Source organism: Pseudorca crassidens, chromosome 11 (genome assembly GCF_039906515.1).
Source record: "Pseudorca crassidens isolate mPseCra1 chromosome 11, mPseCra1.hap1, whole genome shotgun sequence".
Lineage (NCBI taxonomy): Eukaryota > Metazoa > Chordata > Mammalia > Artiodactyla > Delphinidae > Pseudorca > Pseudorca crassidens.
Genome location: NC_090306.1, coordinates 36,713,780 through 36,735,556, shown reverse-complemented (window position 1 = coordinate 36,735,556; position 21,777 = coordinate 36,713,780). Strand labels below are relative to the sequence as shown.

Here is a 21,777-nt window from a genome sequence, read left to right as displayed (position 1 = left end):
ACTTTCTTACATATGCGTCTGTACTGCATGCCCCCTCAGTTCCAGTGGATGCCCATCAGGAAGATTCTCATGCTGGACAGAAGGGCAAGAGAGGTGGATCTGTGAGGGAAAAGACCCAATAGGATAACTCAAGTTGCTGGTAAGTAATCTAGTTTTCACAGACTTAAGATTTTTTCCCCACATTTCTTCTCTTCAGGAGTTCATTTAATTACAAAGAGAGGAAGTTGTTTGGGATAGCCTCTTTTTGTAAGTTTGATGTGTATTATAGAATTTACTGTATGGATGATAAATACCTAGTCCTTAATGGGTACATGAATAAATGTGACATTAATTTTAAAGTATACATTTACATAATAGCTGTTTATAAAAATTATATATTTATTGCCTTTTGATAAATAGTGCAATAGTTCTAAAGCAGTGTGAGGAAGCTATATGTTGAATTATTTTAATTCCTTTATTTGTGATGTTTGTTTTAATTGAAGTAGATACTTGTACTGTAAAATTTCTGCTTATGTCAAATTCGGCCAAATTCTTTTGGCACAGTACTAAACAGCAAGAATAGTTTTACTTCTTACTGACCTAGTTTTCAATGTACCTTTTAATTTCATTGAAGGTATATTTGGAAATAATTCAGGGTGTGTTGCAATTATACTTACCACTTCATTATTCATAATGGATTGGCTTATTGATGTGAAGGGGTGACATAGTTGGTTCACTATGAGCTCTGTGATTCCTCATGTACCAACCCCATTTATTTATGTAAATGTTAGAATTGGACTGAGTTCCTTGCTTCCCATTTCTCTCTCACTCATTCTGCATTGTTACCAGGTTACCATTGTTAAAAGGCCACTTATAGCACATAAAGACCTGTAGTGGTGCCGTGCTCTTGCTGTTTATAAAATTTCATCCATTTGCTGGGTACTTAGGGCCTCCCGTAATCTAATCCCATCCTATTTATCCAGCCTTAATTTCTTCAATTTGAAACTTTTGTTTTGGTCTTACCAGGATACTTCTCATATTTATGCTTTGGCTTGTGCTTTTCCATTTTCTTGAAATGACCCTCTTTTCATTCTTCTTCTCTATACTTTAAGGTTGAGGTCAGGTCCTACCCCTTACATAAATCCTTTTATGCTGGCATCTCTGTTATTTCTGCTTCTTCAGTGGAAAAATGAGATTGTTATGAGGATTGAATTAACTAATTCTTGGAGTGTACTTAGAACAGTGCCTAGTGGCACATAGTAACTTCTCTTATTAGCTATTATTTGATTGTAGTTTGATCTTAAATATTTCTGTGATTGTAGGTATAATTCTTATCTGTATGACACAGTTTAGCTTTAAATATTAGCTTCAGGTTGTATTGATTGTTATTTCTTCTGATATAAAACTCTTAAGCTGACTTGTATGGTCTTTGAGAGCAAGGATAGGATTTTATTGTGCTATCTTACTTCCTAACATTAGGGACTGAGATTAAATCGTGCCCATTGAAAAATTAGTTTTTATGTAGAATCACAAATATACTTGCCAGGGCTTCCCTGGTGGCGCAGTGGTTGGGAGTCCGCCTGCCAATGCAGGGGACGCAGGTTCGTGCCCCGGTCCGGGAAGATCCCACATGCTGCGGAGCGGCTGAGCCCGTGAGCCATGGCCACTGAGCCTGCGCGTCCGGAGCCTGTGCTCCACAACGGGAGAGGCCCCAACGGTGAGAGGCCCTCGTACCGCAAAAAAAAAAACACCAAAAACAAATATACTTGCCAGTTTTTTCATTTATAAAACGGTTTCATTTGGCTAATCAATCCTGTTTGTACTGTGTATTTCTTCTTAAGAGCAACAACTTTTTTCCTTCAAAGCTGGTATAGTGAAATTATAATTGTTTAATACACTATAAACTTCCATTGCACATTAGAAAAGAATGTATAGCTTTGAGAGTGTTAATTCAATTGTATTCACTTTAAGACTCTGTGTAGTAGTATACTTGATTTTTGAGGTTGGAATATCTTAGAAGATTATTGCTTGATTTTTTCAGAAATGCTTGGATTTAAGATACCTGTCTGATGAAGCAGTAAATGAAATCTGATTTCAAGGTCACTGAAGGAAGGAAATGCTTTTTGACAAATTGATTGTCACTTCTAAATAATCACCAGAGAACCACTTCAGGTCTAATTAGACAAGCCAAAATGAAGAACAGTCAGTCAGATGATTTAAGTGTTTGATTTGAATCTGCCGACTCTTCAGTCTCCTGGTTTTTTTAGTGTGATATGGTATGAGAATGCCCTTGTTCTGTAGAGATGCATGCTGAAATATTTAGAAGTGAAATATCATGATGAGTTCAGAAGAATAATGTGTGGGTATCTGGATGTGGTGATATGTGTATGTAAAGAGAGAGAAAAGGAGAGAGAGAGCAGATCTGGAAAATTTTAACAGTTTAAAACTTAGGTGAAGGGTATGGTGGTATACATTGTACTTTCAACTTTTCTGTGGCTCTGATATTTTTCAAACAAAAGTTGGGGAGAAAGTATTTTATAAAGAACTTTATTGTGCTTCAGTTTCTCTAATTCTAAAATGGCAATAATAGGACTTATTCTTTCCATGCCTTGATGCAGGTAGGCACAGTGGGATAACATTCAGTAGAATAGCATTCAAGAGAGCTCTTAAGAAGTACTTTTTTTTTGACATTAAAGAAGAATTTTATAATGGAGAACTTTTCAAAGAACATTTCACCTAAAAGTATATTAGATTAAAGTATATCTATTCCTTTTTTATTATTCAGAGCATATTCCATTATAATTGAATAAGAACAGTCAATAAAAAAATATATGTAGATATATAAATTAACCAATTGAAATCTTGAAAATGAAAAATATATCTAGTTATAAAATAATCATTGGGCGACTTCCCTGGTGGTGTAGTGGTTAAGAATCTGCCTGCCAATGCAGGGCACATGGGTTCGATCCCTGGTCTTGGAAGATCCCACATGCCACAGAGCAACTAAACCTGTGCGCTGCAACTACTGAAGCCCACGCGCCTAGAGCCCGTGCTCCACAGCAAGAGAAGCCACCGCAGTGAGAAGCCCGTGCACCACAACTAAGAGTAGTCCACACTCGCCGCAATGAAAGAAAGCCCACGTGCAGCAACAAGGACCCAGTGCAGCCAAACATAAATAAATAAAATAAATAAATTTAAAAAAAATCATTGGGCAAAATAGAAGATTAGATGTAGCTAAAGACAGAAGTTGTTAATTTCAAGATAAAACTGGTTAACTCTTCCAGGACTAGAGCACAGGGAAATAAGGAGATGAAAAATAGAAAATAAAAACTAAGACACCTTAGAAATAGATTGAAAAGCTCCAGAGTATCTCTAATTAGAGTTTCAGAAGAGAGAATACAGAGAATGGTAGAGAAGCAATATTGAAGAAAAAATGACTAAGAATTTTCAAGGATTAAAAAAAAATAGTGGAAATTATGAAATAATTAGAACTGAATTACAACAAAAGCATTGTATCAGAACTTGAGGGATATAAGAAAAGTGGTGCTTAGGGGTAAATGTGTAACCTTAAATGCATGTATTAGATTGAAAGAAAATAAGTGACCCGGATATACAGCTCAAAAAACTAAAAAAAGTAAAAAGTAAAACCAAAGAAAGAAGGAAAGAGGAAATGAAAATAAAAGTAGAATTTGATGAAATAGAAAGTAATCAACAATAGAAATAGTAGCAATGTTCATTCAAATTGAAGCTGGTTCTTTTCAGTTGATTAAGTTCTAGAAGTACTCACCAAGAAGCAGATGACACAAATAATAAAGTTATAAAATGGGATGTAATTACAAATTGTAATTTTTAAAACCATAAGAAATCACTATTAATTTATGTGTATATAAATTTTAAAAACCTGGTGAAATGGTCTGTTTTCTAGGGAAAAAATCATTCAAAAATTGTACAAGAAAAAGAAAACCCATAGGAACTAAAAACCACTAAGACATTGAAGCTATAGTAAATTTCCCCAAGAAGTTTTTTTAAATATCAACTTAATTGAGCTATAGTTCATAAACCATACCACCTACCCATTTAAAATGTACAATTTAATGGTTTTTAATATTTTTACAGAATTGTTCAGTCATTACCACAGTCAATTTTAGAATATTTTCATCACCTCAGAAAGAAACCATGTACATATTAGCAGTCAGTCCCAGTTCTCCACAAACCCTCAAGCCTTAGACAACCACTAATCTACTCTTTGTTTCTGTAGATTTGCCAGTTCTACACATTTCACACAATGGAATCGTTCAGTTTATGGCCTTTTGTGGTGTACTTCTTTCATTTAGCATAATATTTTTAAGGTCCAGCCATGTTGTAGCATGATCAATATACTTCATTCCTTTTTATGGCCAAATAGTATTGCATTGTGTGGATATACCACATCAGTTGATGGATATTTGGATTTTTTTTCCTATTTTTTGCCTATTATGAACAGTCCTGGTACCAACATTTGTGTGAAAGATTTTGTGTGAACATGTGTTTTTATTTCTCTTGGGTGTATACCTAGGAGTAGAATTGCTGGGTTATATGGTAACTCTGTTTAACCTTTTGGGGGGCTACCAGACTGTTTTCCAGAGCAGCTGTACCATTTTACTTTCCCACCAGCAATGTATGAAGGTTCTAGTTTTTCTACACCCTCACCAACATTTTCATTATCTCTCTTTTTGATTAAAGCCATCCTAAAATTGGTGTGAAGTAGTATCAGAAGGATTAGTTTTAATTGTGATTTTGTAATCATAATTTCACATATACTTTTGGGGAACAGGTAATCCCAATTTTATACAAACTGACCCAGATAATAGAAAAAGAGGGAGAGCTGCCCTGTTGTTTATCAGACAAATTTAGCCTTGAAACCTAAACTGAAAAGAATATACAAGAGAAAATATATTACATTCAATCTCATTTATGAACAGATATAAAAATTTTATTATTTTATTTTTTCTTGAAAAATTTTAATTAGGATAAGAATGTAAGGATAGTTCAATATTTGAAAATTATATCAATGTAATTTATATGGTAAGATTTAGGGAAAAAATCTTGCAAGAATTGGTAAAAGTATATGATAAAACTCAGCACTCATTAATGTTTTTTAAAAAGGTAACCCTCAAACCATTAAGAGAAATGAACTTTTTTCTTCCAGTAAAGGCTGTCTTTCAAACAGCAAGTGTCATGCTGAATGGCGAAACCTTAGAAACATTCCCTTTAACGTCAGGAATAAGACAAATATATCTCTACTAATAAGATAAGAAAAAAATAGAAATAAAATACAAAAGGATTGGAAAGGAAGAAAAATGAGATGAACATATCCCTAGAAAAAATTTTTTAAAAAATCAACAGACTGTACTAATAAGAGAATTCAGTGTTACTGGATACAAGCTCAACATTCAAATTGACAACCAGTTAGAAAATGAAAAATACCTCTTATACAGCAAATTCTGTAAAGTACCCAAGGTTTTATTGAAGGACATAAAAGTAGACGTGAATAAAAGGATATACTATAATTATTAGTGGGAAGTATACATATTGCTAAAAAATTAACTTCTCTGTGATTTATATGTAATTTCAGACAAAAATCTCAGTAGGATTTTTTTTTCTGTTTTGGTGGAAAATGACCTTCATATACAAAAGTAAAGGCACATGAATAACCAAGACAGCTCTGAAAGAAGAAAAAGAACAAGGAAGAGGGAGTTGCGCTGTTGGATATCTAGACTAATCTTAAAATTATGATATAGAGAATAGAATCCTACATAGCATGAAAAAAAATAAACTGCTACACACAACATGAGATGAAATTTCTACTAAATGTTGAGCAAAAGAAGTGAGACACAAAAGAGTTCATATTGTATGATTTCATTTCTAGGAAGCTCAAAAACAGAACTAATCTGTGGTGATCGAGATCAGAATAGTGGTTATCTTGGAAGCATGGTACTGACTGAGAAGGGATATGAGGAGCGTTCTGGAGCATGAGAAATGTTAATATCTTGATCTGAGTTGGATCACCCAGGGGTGTACATATTTAAAAATCAGGCTGTACATAGTACTTGAGTACTTGTATACTTTATATAAATTATACCTCAAAGAAAAGTAAAGCCTTATCGTATTTAAAATAGTATAGACTTAATACAGGAAAAGAGAGATTAATATAACAGAATAGAGAGTTCAGAAATGGATCCATATATATTTGAGAAGTTGTTAGGTGCTAGAGATGGCATTTTCTATCCCCAGGGAAAGAAAATGTGGACTGTTGAATTGGTTTTTCTATATGGGGGAAAACTAGATTTCTACTTCAGACCATATGCAGAAATAAATTCCGGTTGAATTGAACACTAAACATGAGAAACTGTTTTTAAAAAATAGGAAAGTATAGAAGACTATGTATCTTTAGGATATGTAAGGCCTTCTTTAACACGTCAAGAAAAAAAGAATGAACCTTCAAGGATAAAAAAACATCAAGGATTTGACTACCTTAAAAAGAAAAACTTAGGTTTAATGTAAGGCATCATAAACCAAACTAAAACATAATGTCACATCTGGGAGATATGTGTAATGTCTGTAATGTCCAGTGGATTTGTGTCCAGAATACGAAAAGATCAAAAGAGGTACTATAGGTGATACAAATAAAATGAACAATGGATAGTAAGGTAATTCACAGCAGAGGAAACTGGAAATTGGACTGAGAAGATGCTTAGCCTCATTTGTAGGGAAATGTAGTTAAAAGCTTATGAACCGTCGATTTTCACCCATTAGATTGCAAAGCTCCGGATCAGATAAGTGTTACACAATTTAAAATGTGCATACCTAGTATCCAGCAATTACTATTCAAGGTATTAGTCTAGAGAAACTTGCACATTTGCCCAGGGAGATTTATGCAGGGATATTCATTTGGAAAAAATATCTAAATGTCTACAATAAGAGGCATGGATAAATAAAATAAGATATAAAAGTTATTTAATGAAGAATTACCTAGATCTATGATTAGGTTATTGTCAGTGATTTTTTTAAATTTAAGAAACAGATTCTACTGTCTATGCCCAGGAATTGTTCTAAGCATTTTATAAACGTTAAGTATTTTAGTCCTCATGAGAACTTAGAAATAGGTACTGTCATTATTTCCATTTTATAGATGGGAATACTGAAGCATAGAGGGGTAAATAACCCTACCTACTCTCATAGGTAGTAGATAGCAGAGCTGGGATTCAAAGCTAGGATTGAACCTCAGTGGCCTGGCTCCAGAGTCCACTATGCCTTGCCACCTTTTGATGTTTATAAATATGGAGAGACATCATAAATGCAAGGAAAAGGTATTGCAGAATGATGCATACAATATGATCTCATTTACACCAAACTCATGGTAGTTGTTACCTCTGGATGGGGTTGGGAGGTGAGGGAGATCTTAATGATAGTGGTAAAAAGAAACTAGCTTATGGAACTGCATGTTTTTCCTTAATATGAAAGTAATATAAGTAAAGTAATATGTACATTATAGCTTTTAAACATCTGCACTTAATGTATGTATATGCTTATTTTTGTAAAAGGAAACACTGGAAAGATTGACCTTTATTGTTTTAATCTTTATTTATTCTTGGTATTGGTTATATAGAAAAAGAAAAAAGCAGTGGCCCTAGCAAAATGGCTGTAATTTAGTCTAGTTCTGCGATAGTGAGCAGCAGGTAAGTGCCAGACCCTGGGTTAGGTGCTGGGGATAGGGTGCTTTCACCCTCTCTCTTTAAGGAGTTCAGAGTTGAACAGGGAAAGAGATGAGAAAAATACTTTTAATTCAGTATGTTATGTCTCTATCTCTTCTTCCCTTTTCTCCATCCCCACCCTTTCCCCTCCATATACAAATAGGAGAAGGGGGAAATGTCTTGAGTTGGGGCAAGAGAAACGGGCAATGAAATATTGATGGCAATCCTACTTCTTATTCTTTTACAAAACTATGAAAGAATAAATTCTATAATGGTCAGAGATTGTAGCTTGTTCACCATTATATCTCCAAAACTTAGTTTAATACCTTGTGCTTAGTAGACCCCTGGATGTTGAAATGAATGCACTTTGACACTTCGCTCTCAAATTAACTAACACCTGAGCCCAAAGTTCTCCTCTAGCCGTCTAGGGTGTCTTCCACTGGTTCCGTTTCTTCAACTGATTACCAAAGTCTAAGGCAGTTTGACTGAGAATTATATATGAAGTCTTGAATTGTTTTGTGCCAAAGAATTCTGACTTGAGAAATATTTTAATCTGTAGGAAATATTGGATCTCTAAAATCCAATATAATTTTCTTTGTGCTGAGTCCAATACATTTTTTAAAAATTAGTAGTCTTGTAATATTGGGATAGTTCAGTTGTTTTTCTCAGATATTGCATTCTCTGTCTTTGAGTCAGTGCTATCTTGTAAAAGTTTTATGTTCTGTATCTTGTTTGTGAAATTCTTAATTTCCTAAAACAACATTCTTTTTAAGTTTCCAGATGGACCATGGAATGTTTCCAGATGGTATTAGTGTTTATGAGAATTGCACTATCTTTTAAAATCTGTCATGGTATCTCATAAAAAGTAATACAGTTATTTCCTTTCACCCTAATGAGAGAGGTGTGTTTTCCTTTATAGCAAATTGAAATTAGGCGAGCTCTTTCCCCAAAGGGTGAATTTGAATATCTGAAAATTGCTGAGAATGGGTAAGCTTGAATAAATCATAGTGAAAGATATTTATCTTACACTGTAAGTTTAACACTAGGATTGTAATTGAGAAAAATCCTAAAACAAAGTTTATTGTTATCCTGGATGGATTTGACTAAACTATTGGTCAAATCCTGTTCTATGTGTACATAGTGCTTCTTTCTTACTATGTTACCCTTTTGCCAGAGATAACATGAAGAGAGCCTGGCTAACATTGGGTGGAACAATCCTGCTGGCTCAAGCCCCTCCCCAGATATTTGATTCAGTCTATTTTCTGGACAGTCTGGTAAGCTGTCATTGTTCTTCACATTAAAATCATCTTATTCAGGATGTACCCAAGAGGAATTTAGTACTAAAGGAACAAACTATTAAATTCAACGAAAATGTTAAAAATAGTCCTATTAACTTAAGGCTTCACATTAAACATGACTAATTTATAACAGCACTGTCCAGTAGAAATACAATGCAAGCCACAAAAGGGAGTTATATATATAATTTTAAAATTTCTTGTGGCCAAATTAAAATGTAACTCAATTTATCTAAAATATTACCCTTTCAGTTTTTAGCAGGATATTTCACAATCTTTTTCATATTAAGTCTTAAAAATCTGGGATGTATTTTATACTTAGAGCACATCTCAATTCAGATGAGCACATTTCAAGTGCTCAGGACCCACATATGGCTTCTGTATTATACAGTGCAGATTTGGAGCATCTGAAAAACATTTGGTTTTATATAGTTCTCCGTCTGTTACTTCTCATTAAAGATGCTTTGAGTATTTTTTTTTCTTTTATTGCTTCACCTGTTCATAGGTGCTTAGCTTTACTATTGATTATTGGTAACCTGAAACCCTACTGTGCATTCCTAAATTTGACAGACCATTTAGGTCTTTCTGTAATGTCTTCTCATATCCAGGCCTACTTAATTTCTTTAGATAAATTGTAAAGTTTCCTTCCTATAAGCTTTTAATCAGAGTATCAGTTCCTCCTTTCATCAGAATATCAGACTCAGATCTTCTACATGGGCTAGAGTAGGTAGCATTATACAGTTGACCTTTGAACTGCATGGGTCTGCTTATACGTGGATGTTTTTCAATAGTAAATACTGCAGTACTACAGTCTGCCACTGATTGAATCCATGGATGTGCAGAAACCCTGGATACAAAGGGCCAACTATAAGTTATATTCAGATTTTTGACTGCATGGGGGTGGTCACCCCTAAGCCCTCTGTTTTTCAAGCGTTGACTGCACATTATTGTCATTGTTATTTCCCACATCCCAGCAGGGTAACAAACCTCTCCTTTCTTCGTTCAAAGTCACTGCTCTGAAGCAGAAGGTTTCCTTACATGCAGACTTCTTTTTTATGAGGTGAGATCTAACATCTTACTTTACGGGAATTGAGTATCCATTCTCTAAGATACTAAGGGCTTGGAGATTTTCAAATCAACCCATTTTTTCCCCTAGTTGATACTGTTTGAGAATGAACATACTGCAAAATAAAGCCATAACTAAGGTACAAGACATGTGACTTGACATTTTAATAGCTTTTTGGTTTCATCTTTCCTAGATGAGGGACATTTAAGAAGATTATTCTCAGTAAATGAATTTGTAACCTCTGATGCTTATCCATGTGTCCCAGTACCAGCAGAACAATCTTTTGTAAATTATTTCAAAGAGTGCCAAACCTTATTCTTCTAACATGAGATTACTTGGGCTCTGAATATATAAATGCTCAGATTCTGGGGTTTCCTGGGCTGTTTTCTTGTCTTAATTTTTGTTTAACTTTCGTACCTGTTTGGAGTTTCCAGTCTTTCTTAACCTACCTGTTTGTTACTCCATCTCCCTTCTAGTAGAATCTCAATCCCATTCTATTTTCTTCCTAACCCTACTATGTTCATAATACCCATATGGTCAGTGCACGTCACCCAGCGTCGTGAGTGCAGCATTTGAGTGTTATTTATAGGTGATGTTAAGGTAGTTTTTATCTCTGCCTAAATTTCTTCCTCCATTTTGGACTTCTCCCATAGTGCATATATTTTAATTACTTGTGTATTTTTCTGTTTCTCACACTAAACTGTAAACTAAGGGTTAAAACCATGTCTGTCTTGTTTTAATCACCTGTTGGTATAATAGTTTAACTGATATTGGCATTTGAAAGGTCTTGCTATTTACCATATGCATGTTTAAGATGTGGCTGTAAAACAGTGAGTGTTTTCAATAAGTTAGATGTAAACATCTCCCACTTTTTTGAGTGTGAAACATTAGACAGTTATTAAGGCAACTCCACTTCGTGTCTTCTAGGTATCTCAATCTTTTTTTTTTTTTTTTTTTTAATTTATTTTTGGCTGCGTTGGGTCTTCATTGCTGCATGCAGGCTTTCTCTCGTTGGGGTGAGCGGGGTCTACTCTTCGTTGCAGTGCGTGGGCTTCTCATTGCGGTGGCTTCTCTTGTTGCAGAGCACGGGCTCTAGGTGCGCGGGCTTCAGTAGTTGTGGCACGCTGGCTCAGTAGTTGTGGCTCACGAGCTCTAGAGTTCAGGCTCAGTAGTTGTGGCATATGGCCTTAGTTGCTGTACAGTATGTGTGGGATCTTCCTGGACGAGGGCGCGTTATCTTGTCTCCTGCATTGGCAGGCGGATTCTTAACCACTGTGCCACCAGGGAAGTCCTAGGTGTCTCAATCTTAATGTGCAAAATTGAACTTAGATTTCTCTCCCCAAATTCCTTCTTTCTGATGACACATTCTCTCTCCCCTCACTCTCTCTCTTATCCTTTACTTCCTATTCATCTACAAATCCTGTCTGCTGTACCTCCAAAATATATTTGGAATTCTGCCACTTCTTCCACACTCTGTTGTTGCCGTCCTAATATAAGCCACCATCATCTCCTGCCTGCCTATTGTAGTAAGTTCCTAACTGGTTTCTGTGATTACTCTCTGCTCCCCTACCATCTGGTCTCTAAATAACAGCCAGGTAATTTTTTTTTAAAGTTTCCAGTGCTCATTTTAATTTGATCCTCACAAACCCCTTTGTAGAATGACTATTATTATTGTAATTATTTTCTCAAGAAAGCAGTGTCCAGAAAGGTTAAGTGACTTACATAAGAACAGAAGTCATTCAGTAGCAGAGCCAGAATTTAATTATGGATCTTCGTGTCTCAAAGCTTTGCCTTGTGGACCACAAACTCTAAATGTGATTGACTTGGGAAACTATAAGAAGGACATTACCTTAAAATCTCCCCCAGACTGTTTTGCAAGGGGATATGTCATTCATACCATTTATATTCACTCTTCTAAAGCAATCAGTTTTTGTTTTTTAAATAGACTATTCTTTAGAGCTGTTTTAGGTTCAGAGCAAAACTGAGTGGAAGGTACAGAGATTTCCCATATATCCCCTGCCTCCACACTTGCATAGCTTCCCCCATTATCAACATCCCCACCAGAGTGGTACATTTGTTATAATTGATGAACCTGTATTGAAACATAATTATCCCCCAAAGTTCATTGTTTACATTAGGATTCACTCTTGGTGTTACACATTCTATGGGTTTGGGCAAATATATTATGGCATGTATTTACTATTATAACATCATGCAGAATAGCTTCACTGCCCTGAAAGTCTTCGGTTCTCTGCCTATTCCATCCTTCCCTCCTCCAACCCCTGGCAACCACTGATCTTCTTATTGTCTCTATACTTTCACCTTTTCCAGAAGGTCATATAGTTGGAATCATACAGTATTTGCCTTTTCAGATTGGCTTCTTTCACTTAGTAATATGCATTTAAGATTCCTCCATGTGTTTTGGTGGCTTGATAACTCATTTCTTTTTAGCACTGAATAATATTCCATTGTCTGCATGTACCACAGTTTATTTATCCATTCACCTATTGAAGGACATTTTGGTTTCTTCCAAGTTTTGGTAATTATGAATAAAGCTGCTGTAAACATCCATATGTAGGTTTTTGTGTGGACATAAGTTTTCAACTCCTTTGGGTAAATACCAAAGAGCACACTTGCTAGATTGTATGGTAAGAGTATATTTAGTTTTATAAAATGCTACCAAACTGTCTTCTTAAGTGACTGTACCTGAGAGTTCCTTTTGCTTCACATCCTCTCCAGCATTTGGTGTTGTCAGTGTTCTAGATTTTGACCATTCTAAGTAGGGCAACCAAGTAGTTTTGGTTTTAACTTTAGTCAGATCATGTTATTCTCCTATTCAGAACCTTCACATCCTACTTCATTTCCCATCCTACTTAGAATAAAATTCCAAGTTATCTCCATTGTAGAAAAGGAGGGCTTTGCATGGTCTGGTCCTTGGCCACCTCTTCAGACTGATTTTACCATTTTCTCTCTCACTCATTGCAGTTCAGACATTTTGGTCACCTTAGTGTTCTTTGAACATACCAGCCTTCTGCCTCAGGGCCTTTACAGTCGGTTTTGCCTTTCCTGGAATGTTTCACATCTAGATACCTGCATGGCTTCCTCCTGCACTTCACTGAGGACTCTGCTTAAGAACTCTGCTTAAGAGTAACCTCATGAGAGGTGCTTACCTGATTTCCCTGCAGAAAAATAACACTTCTGTGCTTCTTCCCATACCCTGCTTTATTTTTATTCTACTCCTACCTTCTACTCATACACACATATAATAATATATATGTGTATGCTTGTTTATAATAATACAGATAAATTATATATATATATATATATTTGTGTGTGTGTGTGTGTGTGTGTGTGTGTGTGTGTGTGCGCGCGCCTATCTCTAGCAATTAATATGTGTGCTCATGAGGGCATATTTCTGTATACCTGTAGAGTAGGACCTGGTACATAGATGGTGTTTGGTAAATGTCTGTTGAGTGAATGAATGACTATACTACATCAAAAAATGCTTTAATGTTACCCGATTTAGAATATTATGGTAGGACATAATGAGATACATAAAGAAGACTTAGTTTTATTTTATTTCACAACATGTAAGCTCTGCAAGGCTAGGGATTTTTTTTCTTTCTTGCTATATTCCCATGCCTAGAATGTTTCCTGGCAGTAATAAACATTTGATAAATATTTACTGAATGAATGAGTTTATGTAGCATGTCTTTTTAATAAGCAACCAAATTATACTATATGTAAAAGTAATCTTGAATAGGTCTAAAAGTAGACCACATAACTCCAGAACTGGGAGAAGGGTAAGAGGAAGAGTGATAATACTACCTTGATTAAAATCTTTGGATCCATCTTCACCATTTGCCAACTACTCCAAGTCACCACCGTCTCCTGTCAGGGCTACTGTAATACTGTACCACTTGGTCTCTTCAGTTCCATACGTGTCACGCTTCATTCTCTACGTTTAAAATTTAAAAGTATTTCAGGATACCTATTGTACCTAAAATAAAGCCAAGATTCTTTCTTTAACTTGGCCCATTTGAAGACCTGATATGGCCTTTCTACCTCTTAATCTCATGTAGTTCTTCCCCCTTGCTCAATATCCTTCAGCCTTTCCTTCAGTTTCTATAGCCCACCGAGTTCTTTGCCACCTTTGTACACTCATTGCTTACTTTCTGCCCAATATAATCTTTCTCCCACTATTTCATTGGAGCACCTCCTTTGTGTTACTTAAGTCTGAGCATGTCAGATCATGTGAGCAATCTTCCTTGGAAGCCTTATCTACGCCAACTCCTGTTAGAATTGCTAATGGTATTTGAGTTGGGGTGGAGAAGAACAAAACCAGTTTGTAATTGTATGTATGTAGCTAACTTTTTTGTTTACCATTGTGTTCTTAACACTAAGTATGGTACTTGGCACATAGTAGGTGCTCAGTAAACATTTGTTTAATATGTGAATAACTGTGTAGCAAAAGATGGAAGATAAAAAGAATGAGCATGAAAGGAAAAACAGACCCAGAAAACATAAAAGCAAGATCATATGTGCTTATTAAAACAATAGAAGCCCATGACATAAGCTTAGCTGTTCAGCAAGACTCAGATTAGATAAAACACAAAACCCAGCTACACACTTGATGTTAGAGATATCTAGAACAAAATTACTAAGGGGGTTGGAGGTAAATGGATAGTCAAAACAAGATACTAGGCAAATAAAAACAAAAAATTAATCATTGGATGGTATTGCTAGACAGTGCTGAATTAAAAGCAGTAAACATCAGGTGAAAAAAAGGGAGGCCCTTTGTGATAATCAAGGATACAGTTACCAATATGAAGAGAACCACAAATCTTTATTTTCCGAAAATGAAGCATTGAAGTGTTTAAAGTGAAAACTGTAAATTCAAGGAGGAAGAGAAAGAAATATAACAGTAACAGGAGACTTTAAAACATCTTTCAGTCCTTGCCACATCAGAGAGATTAGATATGAGATATGGAGACTCTGAATTATATAGTCAAGAAATCTGATATAATATATCATACTTTTTTATTGTAAAAAGAACGACACCTTTTTTATTCCCCATGTGACATTTTCAAAAATAAGTACTAGAAAGAAAACTGGGAGGAAAAAGGTGTTATCAACCATACACTCTACGATGAAAATTTAAGTTAATAAAAAAGCAAGAACTAGAAACCAAACCATGAAACCTTCCCAAACCTCAAAACAAAAAAACCTCAATTAATTGAGTTTAAAAATGTAAAAACATTCTCCTAAAAAATCTGGAAACAGTCTTTAATAAAACCATAACATAATTAAAATATGCACCTCAAAACCATAATCAGGAAAGTGCTTCATGGAGATATATTAGAAATTAAGTGATATTAATATTAGAAACAAGGCAAGGAAATTCTCTTCAGTATTATTTAACTTTGTTCTAGATGTGCTAAGAGTTATAGAAATTAGAGAAGCGTGATATTGAAGTAATCCCCAAACCCTTGGGATAACATTCAGTGCTTTGTTCTGGGCATTCGGTTACTAGATTCAAGAACTATCCACCTTGTTGAATTTTCAGCCATTTTTCAGTAATTTCCACAAACACAGTCCTACAGTGTTTTTGGTTAGTTTATTTTAATAGTTTTCCCATTAAAAAAAAAATCTCATAGGGCTTCCCTGGTGGCACAGTGGTTAAGAATCCGCCTGCCAGTGCAGGGGACACAGGTTCGAGTCCTGGTCCAGGAAGATCCCACATGCTGTAGAGCAACTAAGCCCGTGTGCCACAACTACTGAGCCTGCGCTCTAGAGCCCGCGAGCCACAACTACTGAGCCCATGCACTACAACTACTGAGCCCACGTGCCACAACTACTGAAGCCCGCTTACCTAAAGCCCGTGCTCTGCAACAAGAGAAGCCACCGCGATGAGAAGCCCGCGCACCGCAACAAAGAGTAGCCCCCGCTCGCCGCAACTAGAGAAAGCCCGGAGTGCGGCAGTGAAGACCCAATGCAGCCAAAAATAAATAAATTTATAAAAATGAAATCTCATATAATTTTGTTTGGAGCTCCAATTAATAAAGTGAAAGCAGAGCTGCTTTCATTGCAGAAGGGATAGGGAGCTCTGTAGTCACCTCTTCCTCATCATCCACATCTCCCCCATTAGCTTCTAGAGTGCTGTATGCAGCTTTAAGAATTACAACCGTATTCTGCCTCATGCAATTTTTTTGTGTCACAGTTGTTAACAGTGATGTAAAACAATTATATAGAATATGATCACCAATTTGATAAGATCTTATTCTTGGCAATTTTCCCTTCTTCTTTGATTATGGTAGATATTAAATTAGAAGCAGCTTGGGGCTTAGAGTTGTGACTGAGAAGACTAAGGTTGCCCAAATCAGATATACGGAGAAGTGGTAGCTGATGCCAAGACAGGAGAGAAAAGAATCACCAGCTAGAATGAGACAGCATTCTGGAACTGCCATTTCAGATAAGGGCAGATGTCCCAAAACATCTTAATGGCTCCAGAATAACATGCTGCATGAGGTTCTAAAAGGTGATTCTGAGTAAGCAAGACAAGACAGCCTTGTGACATGTTGTAAGTATGGGCTGTGGAAAGACAAATCCTGCGTGGTGTCACATATATGTGGAATCTAAAAAAGTTGAACTCATAGAAGCAGAGCAGAATGGTTGCTTCCAGGGGCTGGGGGTGGGAGAAATGGGGAAATGTTGGTCAAACGGTACAAAGTTTCAGTTATGCAGGATGAGTAAGTTCTGGGGAATCTAATGTACAGCATGGTTACTGTAGTTAGTAATATTGTATACTGGAAATTTGCTAAAAGAGTAAATCTTTAATGTTCTCAGCACCACAAAAACAGGTGACATGGGGTGATGGATATGTTAGTTTGTGGTTAACATTTCACAATGTATACGTGTATCAAAATACCACGTCCACCTTAATTATATACAGTTTTGTCAATTACACCTTAATAAAGCTGGGGGAAAAAAAAAAAGTACAGACTTTAGAGTCAGGCAGACCTGGAGTTGAGTATGACTTGGAATATGATCATTGCAGATGTCTTAAACATTTTGAGCCTTGGTTTCCTTGTCATATAAAAAGGAATTTGAAATTAAATAAGTTAGTGAATGTAAAGAGCTTAGTATGATCCTTGGCACACATAAGACATCTTTTAAAAATTAATAGCTTTTATATGTTATACTATTTACTAAGACAGTGGAGCATGTAATAAATTTTAGGAACAAAATAAAAAAGATTTGTTTTTTTGAAATGTATATTTTAGTTAGCTGGAAAAATCAATTTTATCTAAATATTTCACCTTCAGTTACTCATAACTAAAGTCTTGCTACATTTAATTATTTAATTGAAGTGTAATTAACATACAATAAAATGCACACGTCCTAAATGTTCAGTTTGACTACATTTAACTTTGAATATTAATGTATAGTATCTTTCATTTGCACTGAACTATTACTAGTGAATTGCTAAATATAGTTGATAACTTAGTAAATGCTATGTTAAGAAAGCGCTTTTATAGAAAGTTACTGTTATTTTTAAAAACCGAGTTGATTTGTAGTCATTGTTGGTCTCTATTAACTTAGTGGCAGTGTTTTTTAGTAAAATTTATTTGTGGCCTTGTCCACCAAAAATTTCTGCACATAGCTTCCATTTATTAGTACATAGTATGTGTTAACTGCTGTAATCTTGTGTAAGATTTTAAGTTTGTCTTCTCAAATTTCTTTTTTATTTATCTCATTGGGCCTAATATACTTCTATTCTTCCTTATACTTTCCTTTTATCAAAAAGCAAAGATCTGAAGTAGTCATTTATGCCTGCTGGTTGATTTCTTGTATGTGTTTATAAATTTGTCATTTCAACCATACGTTTGTGTTTTAGCTCTGTTCTAAAGTAAGTTTTGGCTAGTATGAATCAGATGGGGAACTATGGGATGGAACGGAAAATTACAACTATTTCCTCAGCTGATTTGGAAAGTAAATTTAACTTAAATCTCTTAGGATCATTAGAGATAGAGGATCCTGAACGGGTTTCCTTACTGTCTTTGGAAAGAGAAGCTGGGAGTTCACTTGTGTTTGGCTGAGACATGCCGAGAGTAGAGGACATTTGTCTTTCCTAAATCAGGACTCTGTTCATCACTAGAAATTCCTTCTGTAGTCTTTTCCTACCCTCTTTTACTTTAGGTAAGCCTCTTTTTGTTGCAGGTTTCTTTATATTTGATGTTATCATTAAACCTTAAATTCCCCTTTTTAGTTATTTTGGCATATATCATTATAATCCATTCATTCTAAGTTAATTTAGTTCACTTCTGTACAACTTAAGTTGGTCACTTACTATTTTGTGATGTACTTTAACTGATTAGAGCTAAATCTGTCTTGGCAAACATGTGGATATTTATTTACATTCAGAATACTGTTTTTATTCTAAGAAATGTGATATTCTGCCCTAAACTTCATATATAGTCATTAATCCAAATTTTGGAGAACTTTACAAAGGATGAATTAACTCTTCTGTTAGCGGACAGAAGATAATAACCATTTGTTGATTACTTATGCCTCTGAAAAATTAATATGTAGTATAATCAAAAGGAAACAGACTAGCAGTGATTTGTATTACTGGGCTCAATATTTTTAAAATCGTTCTAATTACAGGATAGGTATCTTTAAAAGAACATTCTTTAAATTAGAATGAGATCTCTGTGATTGTAGGCATCTTGAATTAAATAGAACAAACAATCTAAAGAAAATGACAAAAGCAAATTGTATGGCATTGTATAATATATTAAAACAGACAATTTTGATCACAATTTGTGATTAACATTTTCAAAATTAAGTGTAGCTGCTTTTATTATTTAGAAAGTATATGCTACAGTGATATATATATATTATATAACCTGTTTTTTGTCTTGAACTGATTATTTGTATATGAATTATCAACAAAATGTGCTTATACTAGGGTAATTTTCTTCTTCTGATACTTAGAGTGGGTTTGTTTACCTTCCCTGTCTATCTGTAGCGTATACCATCAGTTGGTACTTATGAAATCTCATCTAATATTAATATTAACCTAGGAAACAGAATGAGAATAAAATTTCTAAGGATCTTATATCTGCTGCAAATGTTATATATTGTATATAACTTTTGTAATATATAATGTATGTAACATTTAAACATCAGATAATATATAGATAACTTGTATATATGTATGTGTTAGTATATATATACATATGTAAGGCCAAATAGCAAATTTTAAGTACGTCTCTGCTATTGTGGCATCATCATGCCCTTAGGCATCAGTTGTAAACCTTGATGTCATTGTTTACTCCTCCCCTCTGTCTCGACACCCCCAAATCCAAATAGACTTCTGAGTACTTTCCTTACATATGCTCTCTCACATAGCCCCTAAAGCCCTACTTTAGACACTTACCGCCTCTCTCTCAACTATAGTAATGATTTCTTAATGATTTTCCTTGCTTCCAGTCTGACCCTGATGCCCTTGCATTGTCAGCAATGAGGATTCAAAACAAGATTCAAGTTTTAAACTTTTATTTCTATAACATTATGTAAAATTTCAAACATGCTAGAGAGAATAGCATATAGATTGAACTTGTGATAGCTCCTTATTCCTCCAGAATAAAATCCAGACTCCAGACCACTGACTCTAGCAATCAGAACTCTGCATAGTCTGGTTGCAACTTGCCGTTCCACCTTTGTCTCTACACGTAAGGCTCACTTTACTTACCAGCTCCTCAGGAAGGCTTCCCTGACACGTTTCTTTTCCACTCTGACTCTCCCAATTGTAGGTGCGCTCTTTTAGTATTTCCTACCCCTCATATTTATTCAACAAATATTTATTGAGAATATACCATGTTCTAGGCCATTATTGAGTTCTTCTTGACAGTTTCTCCTACTAAATTGAGGCTCCATGATGTTAGGAACCATGTCGTCTTCATCTTTTAGTCTCTTCTTACATTAAGCACAGTGCCTTGCATATAGGTGAAGCTTTTTTTTTTTTAACATCTTTATTGGAGTATAATTGCTTTACAATGGTGTGTTAGTTTCTGCTTTATAACCAAGTGAATCAGTTATACATATACATATGTTCCCATATCTCTTGCATCTCCCTCCCTCCCTCCCTCCCCCCCATCCCTCCCCTCTAGGTGGTCACAAAGCACCGAACTGATCTCCCTGTGCTATGCGGCTGCTTCCCACTAGCTAGCTATTTTACATTTGGTAGTGTATATATGTCCATGCCACTCTCTCACTTCATCCCAGCTTACCCTTCCCCCTCCCCATATCCTCAAGTCCATGCCCTAGTAGATCTGTGTCTTTATTCCCATCTTGCCCCTCGGTTCTTCATGACCATTTTTTTTCTTTTTTTTTTTTTTTTTAGATTCCATGTATATGTGTTAGCATACGGTGTTTGTTTTTCTCTTTCTGACTTACTTCACTCTGTATGACAAACTCTAGGTTCATCCACCTCACTACAAATAATAGCTGAAGCTTTGAAGTCAGTAGTGATCTCAACAGTTGACCTTCAGTTATTTTCAAGTAGATTATTACCTAATAAGATTATACACATGAAATTTAGAAAGTTTTTAGAATTAAAAAGCATATTTCTGTTTTTATTTTTAAAAGTAAGATAGATTGTTAAAAGTGTGGAAAATATAGAAAAGGACAAAGAAGAAAATTAAAATGATCTTTGAAACCTAGAGATAACAGCCTAAAACATTTTCAACACTTTGCATTGTTTTATTCTGTTCACTTTGATTAGATCTATTCCCATTCCTCTCCCTTTCCCTCTTCCATGTTCCCCTTTCCCACACCAGAAACCCCTGTTTTTTCACCTGGATTTTTGGCAAACAGATTTATTATATATTTCTGTGTAACAGCATTCCAAAACATTTATTTTCTTGCAGTTTCTGTGAGTCAGGAATTTGGGAGCAGCTTGGCTTGGTAGTTCTGGCCTTGGGTTTATCATGAGGTTGCAATTAAGATGTTAACTGAGGCTTCAGTCATCTGAAGGCTTGACTCAGCTGCAATATCTGCTTCCAAGATGGTGCGCTCACACTGGCTGTTGTTGGCAGGAGGCCTCAGTGTCTTGCCACGTGTACTTCCCCCTAGGCTTGCATGAATGTTCTGATGACATAGCAGCTGGCTTCCCCAGAGTGAGTGATCAAGAGTGAGCAAGATAGAAGGCACAGTGTTGTTTATGACCTAGCCTCGGAAGTCCCACTTATAGCCATTTCTGCAGTATCCTTCTGTTGGTACAAATTAGCACTGTTCATTGTAGGAGGAGCCTGTTCAAGGGCATGAATGCCAAGAGATGTGAGACTGTCTTGGAGGCTAGCAGCAGTCATCTAACCCAACTCTGGAACTGGGAAACACAGAGGTGAAGTGAATAAACCAAATAGCTTTTAGTTTTTTCCAAATTGGGATTTTATAGTGTAGCATTGCCATTTTGTTTGAAGATGACAAAGTATGAAAAACTTAATCTCTTATAAGGATGTGTTCCTAAATCATATTTTAGTAGTACCTTCACATATTAGCTTTCAGATTTTTTTTTTTTTTTTGTGGTACGCTGGCCTCTCACTGCTGTGGCCTCTCCATTGCGGAGCACAGGCTCCGGACGCGCAGGCTTAGCGGCCGTGGTTCACGGGCCTAGCCGCTCCGCAGCATGTGGGATCTT

General features: G+C 35.6%; 1 protein-coding gene across 10 annotated transcripts in view; it reads left to right on the top strand.

The window, feature by feature from the left end:
• YAF2 (YY1 associated factor 2) overlaps positions 1-21,777 on the top strand; it is a 65,787-nt gene that overhangs the window by 23,739 nt on the left and 20,271 nt on the right. For 3 of the 10 annotated variants that reach the window (XM_067696215.1, XM_067696216.1, XM_067696217.1), the window contains exons 3-5: positions 40-139; positions 8,887-8,986; positions 9,982-10,067. The exons of 6 other annotated variants lie outside the window; for them this stretch is intronic. In XM_067696215.1, coding sequence (XP_067552316.1) covers positions 8,894-8,986; positions 9,982-10,067 — 179 coding nt within the window. In that variant the 5' untranslated portion in view covers positions 40-139; positions 8,887-8,893. The remainder of the gene's footprint in view (positions 1-39; positions 140-8,886; positions 8,987-9,981; positions 10,068-21,777) is intronic. One more of the 10 variants, XR_010932366.1, reaches the window with a different exon arrangement.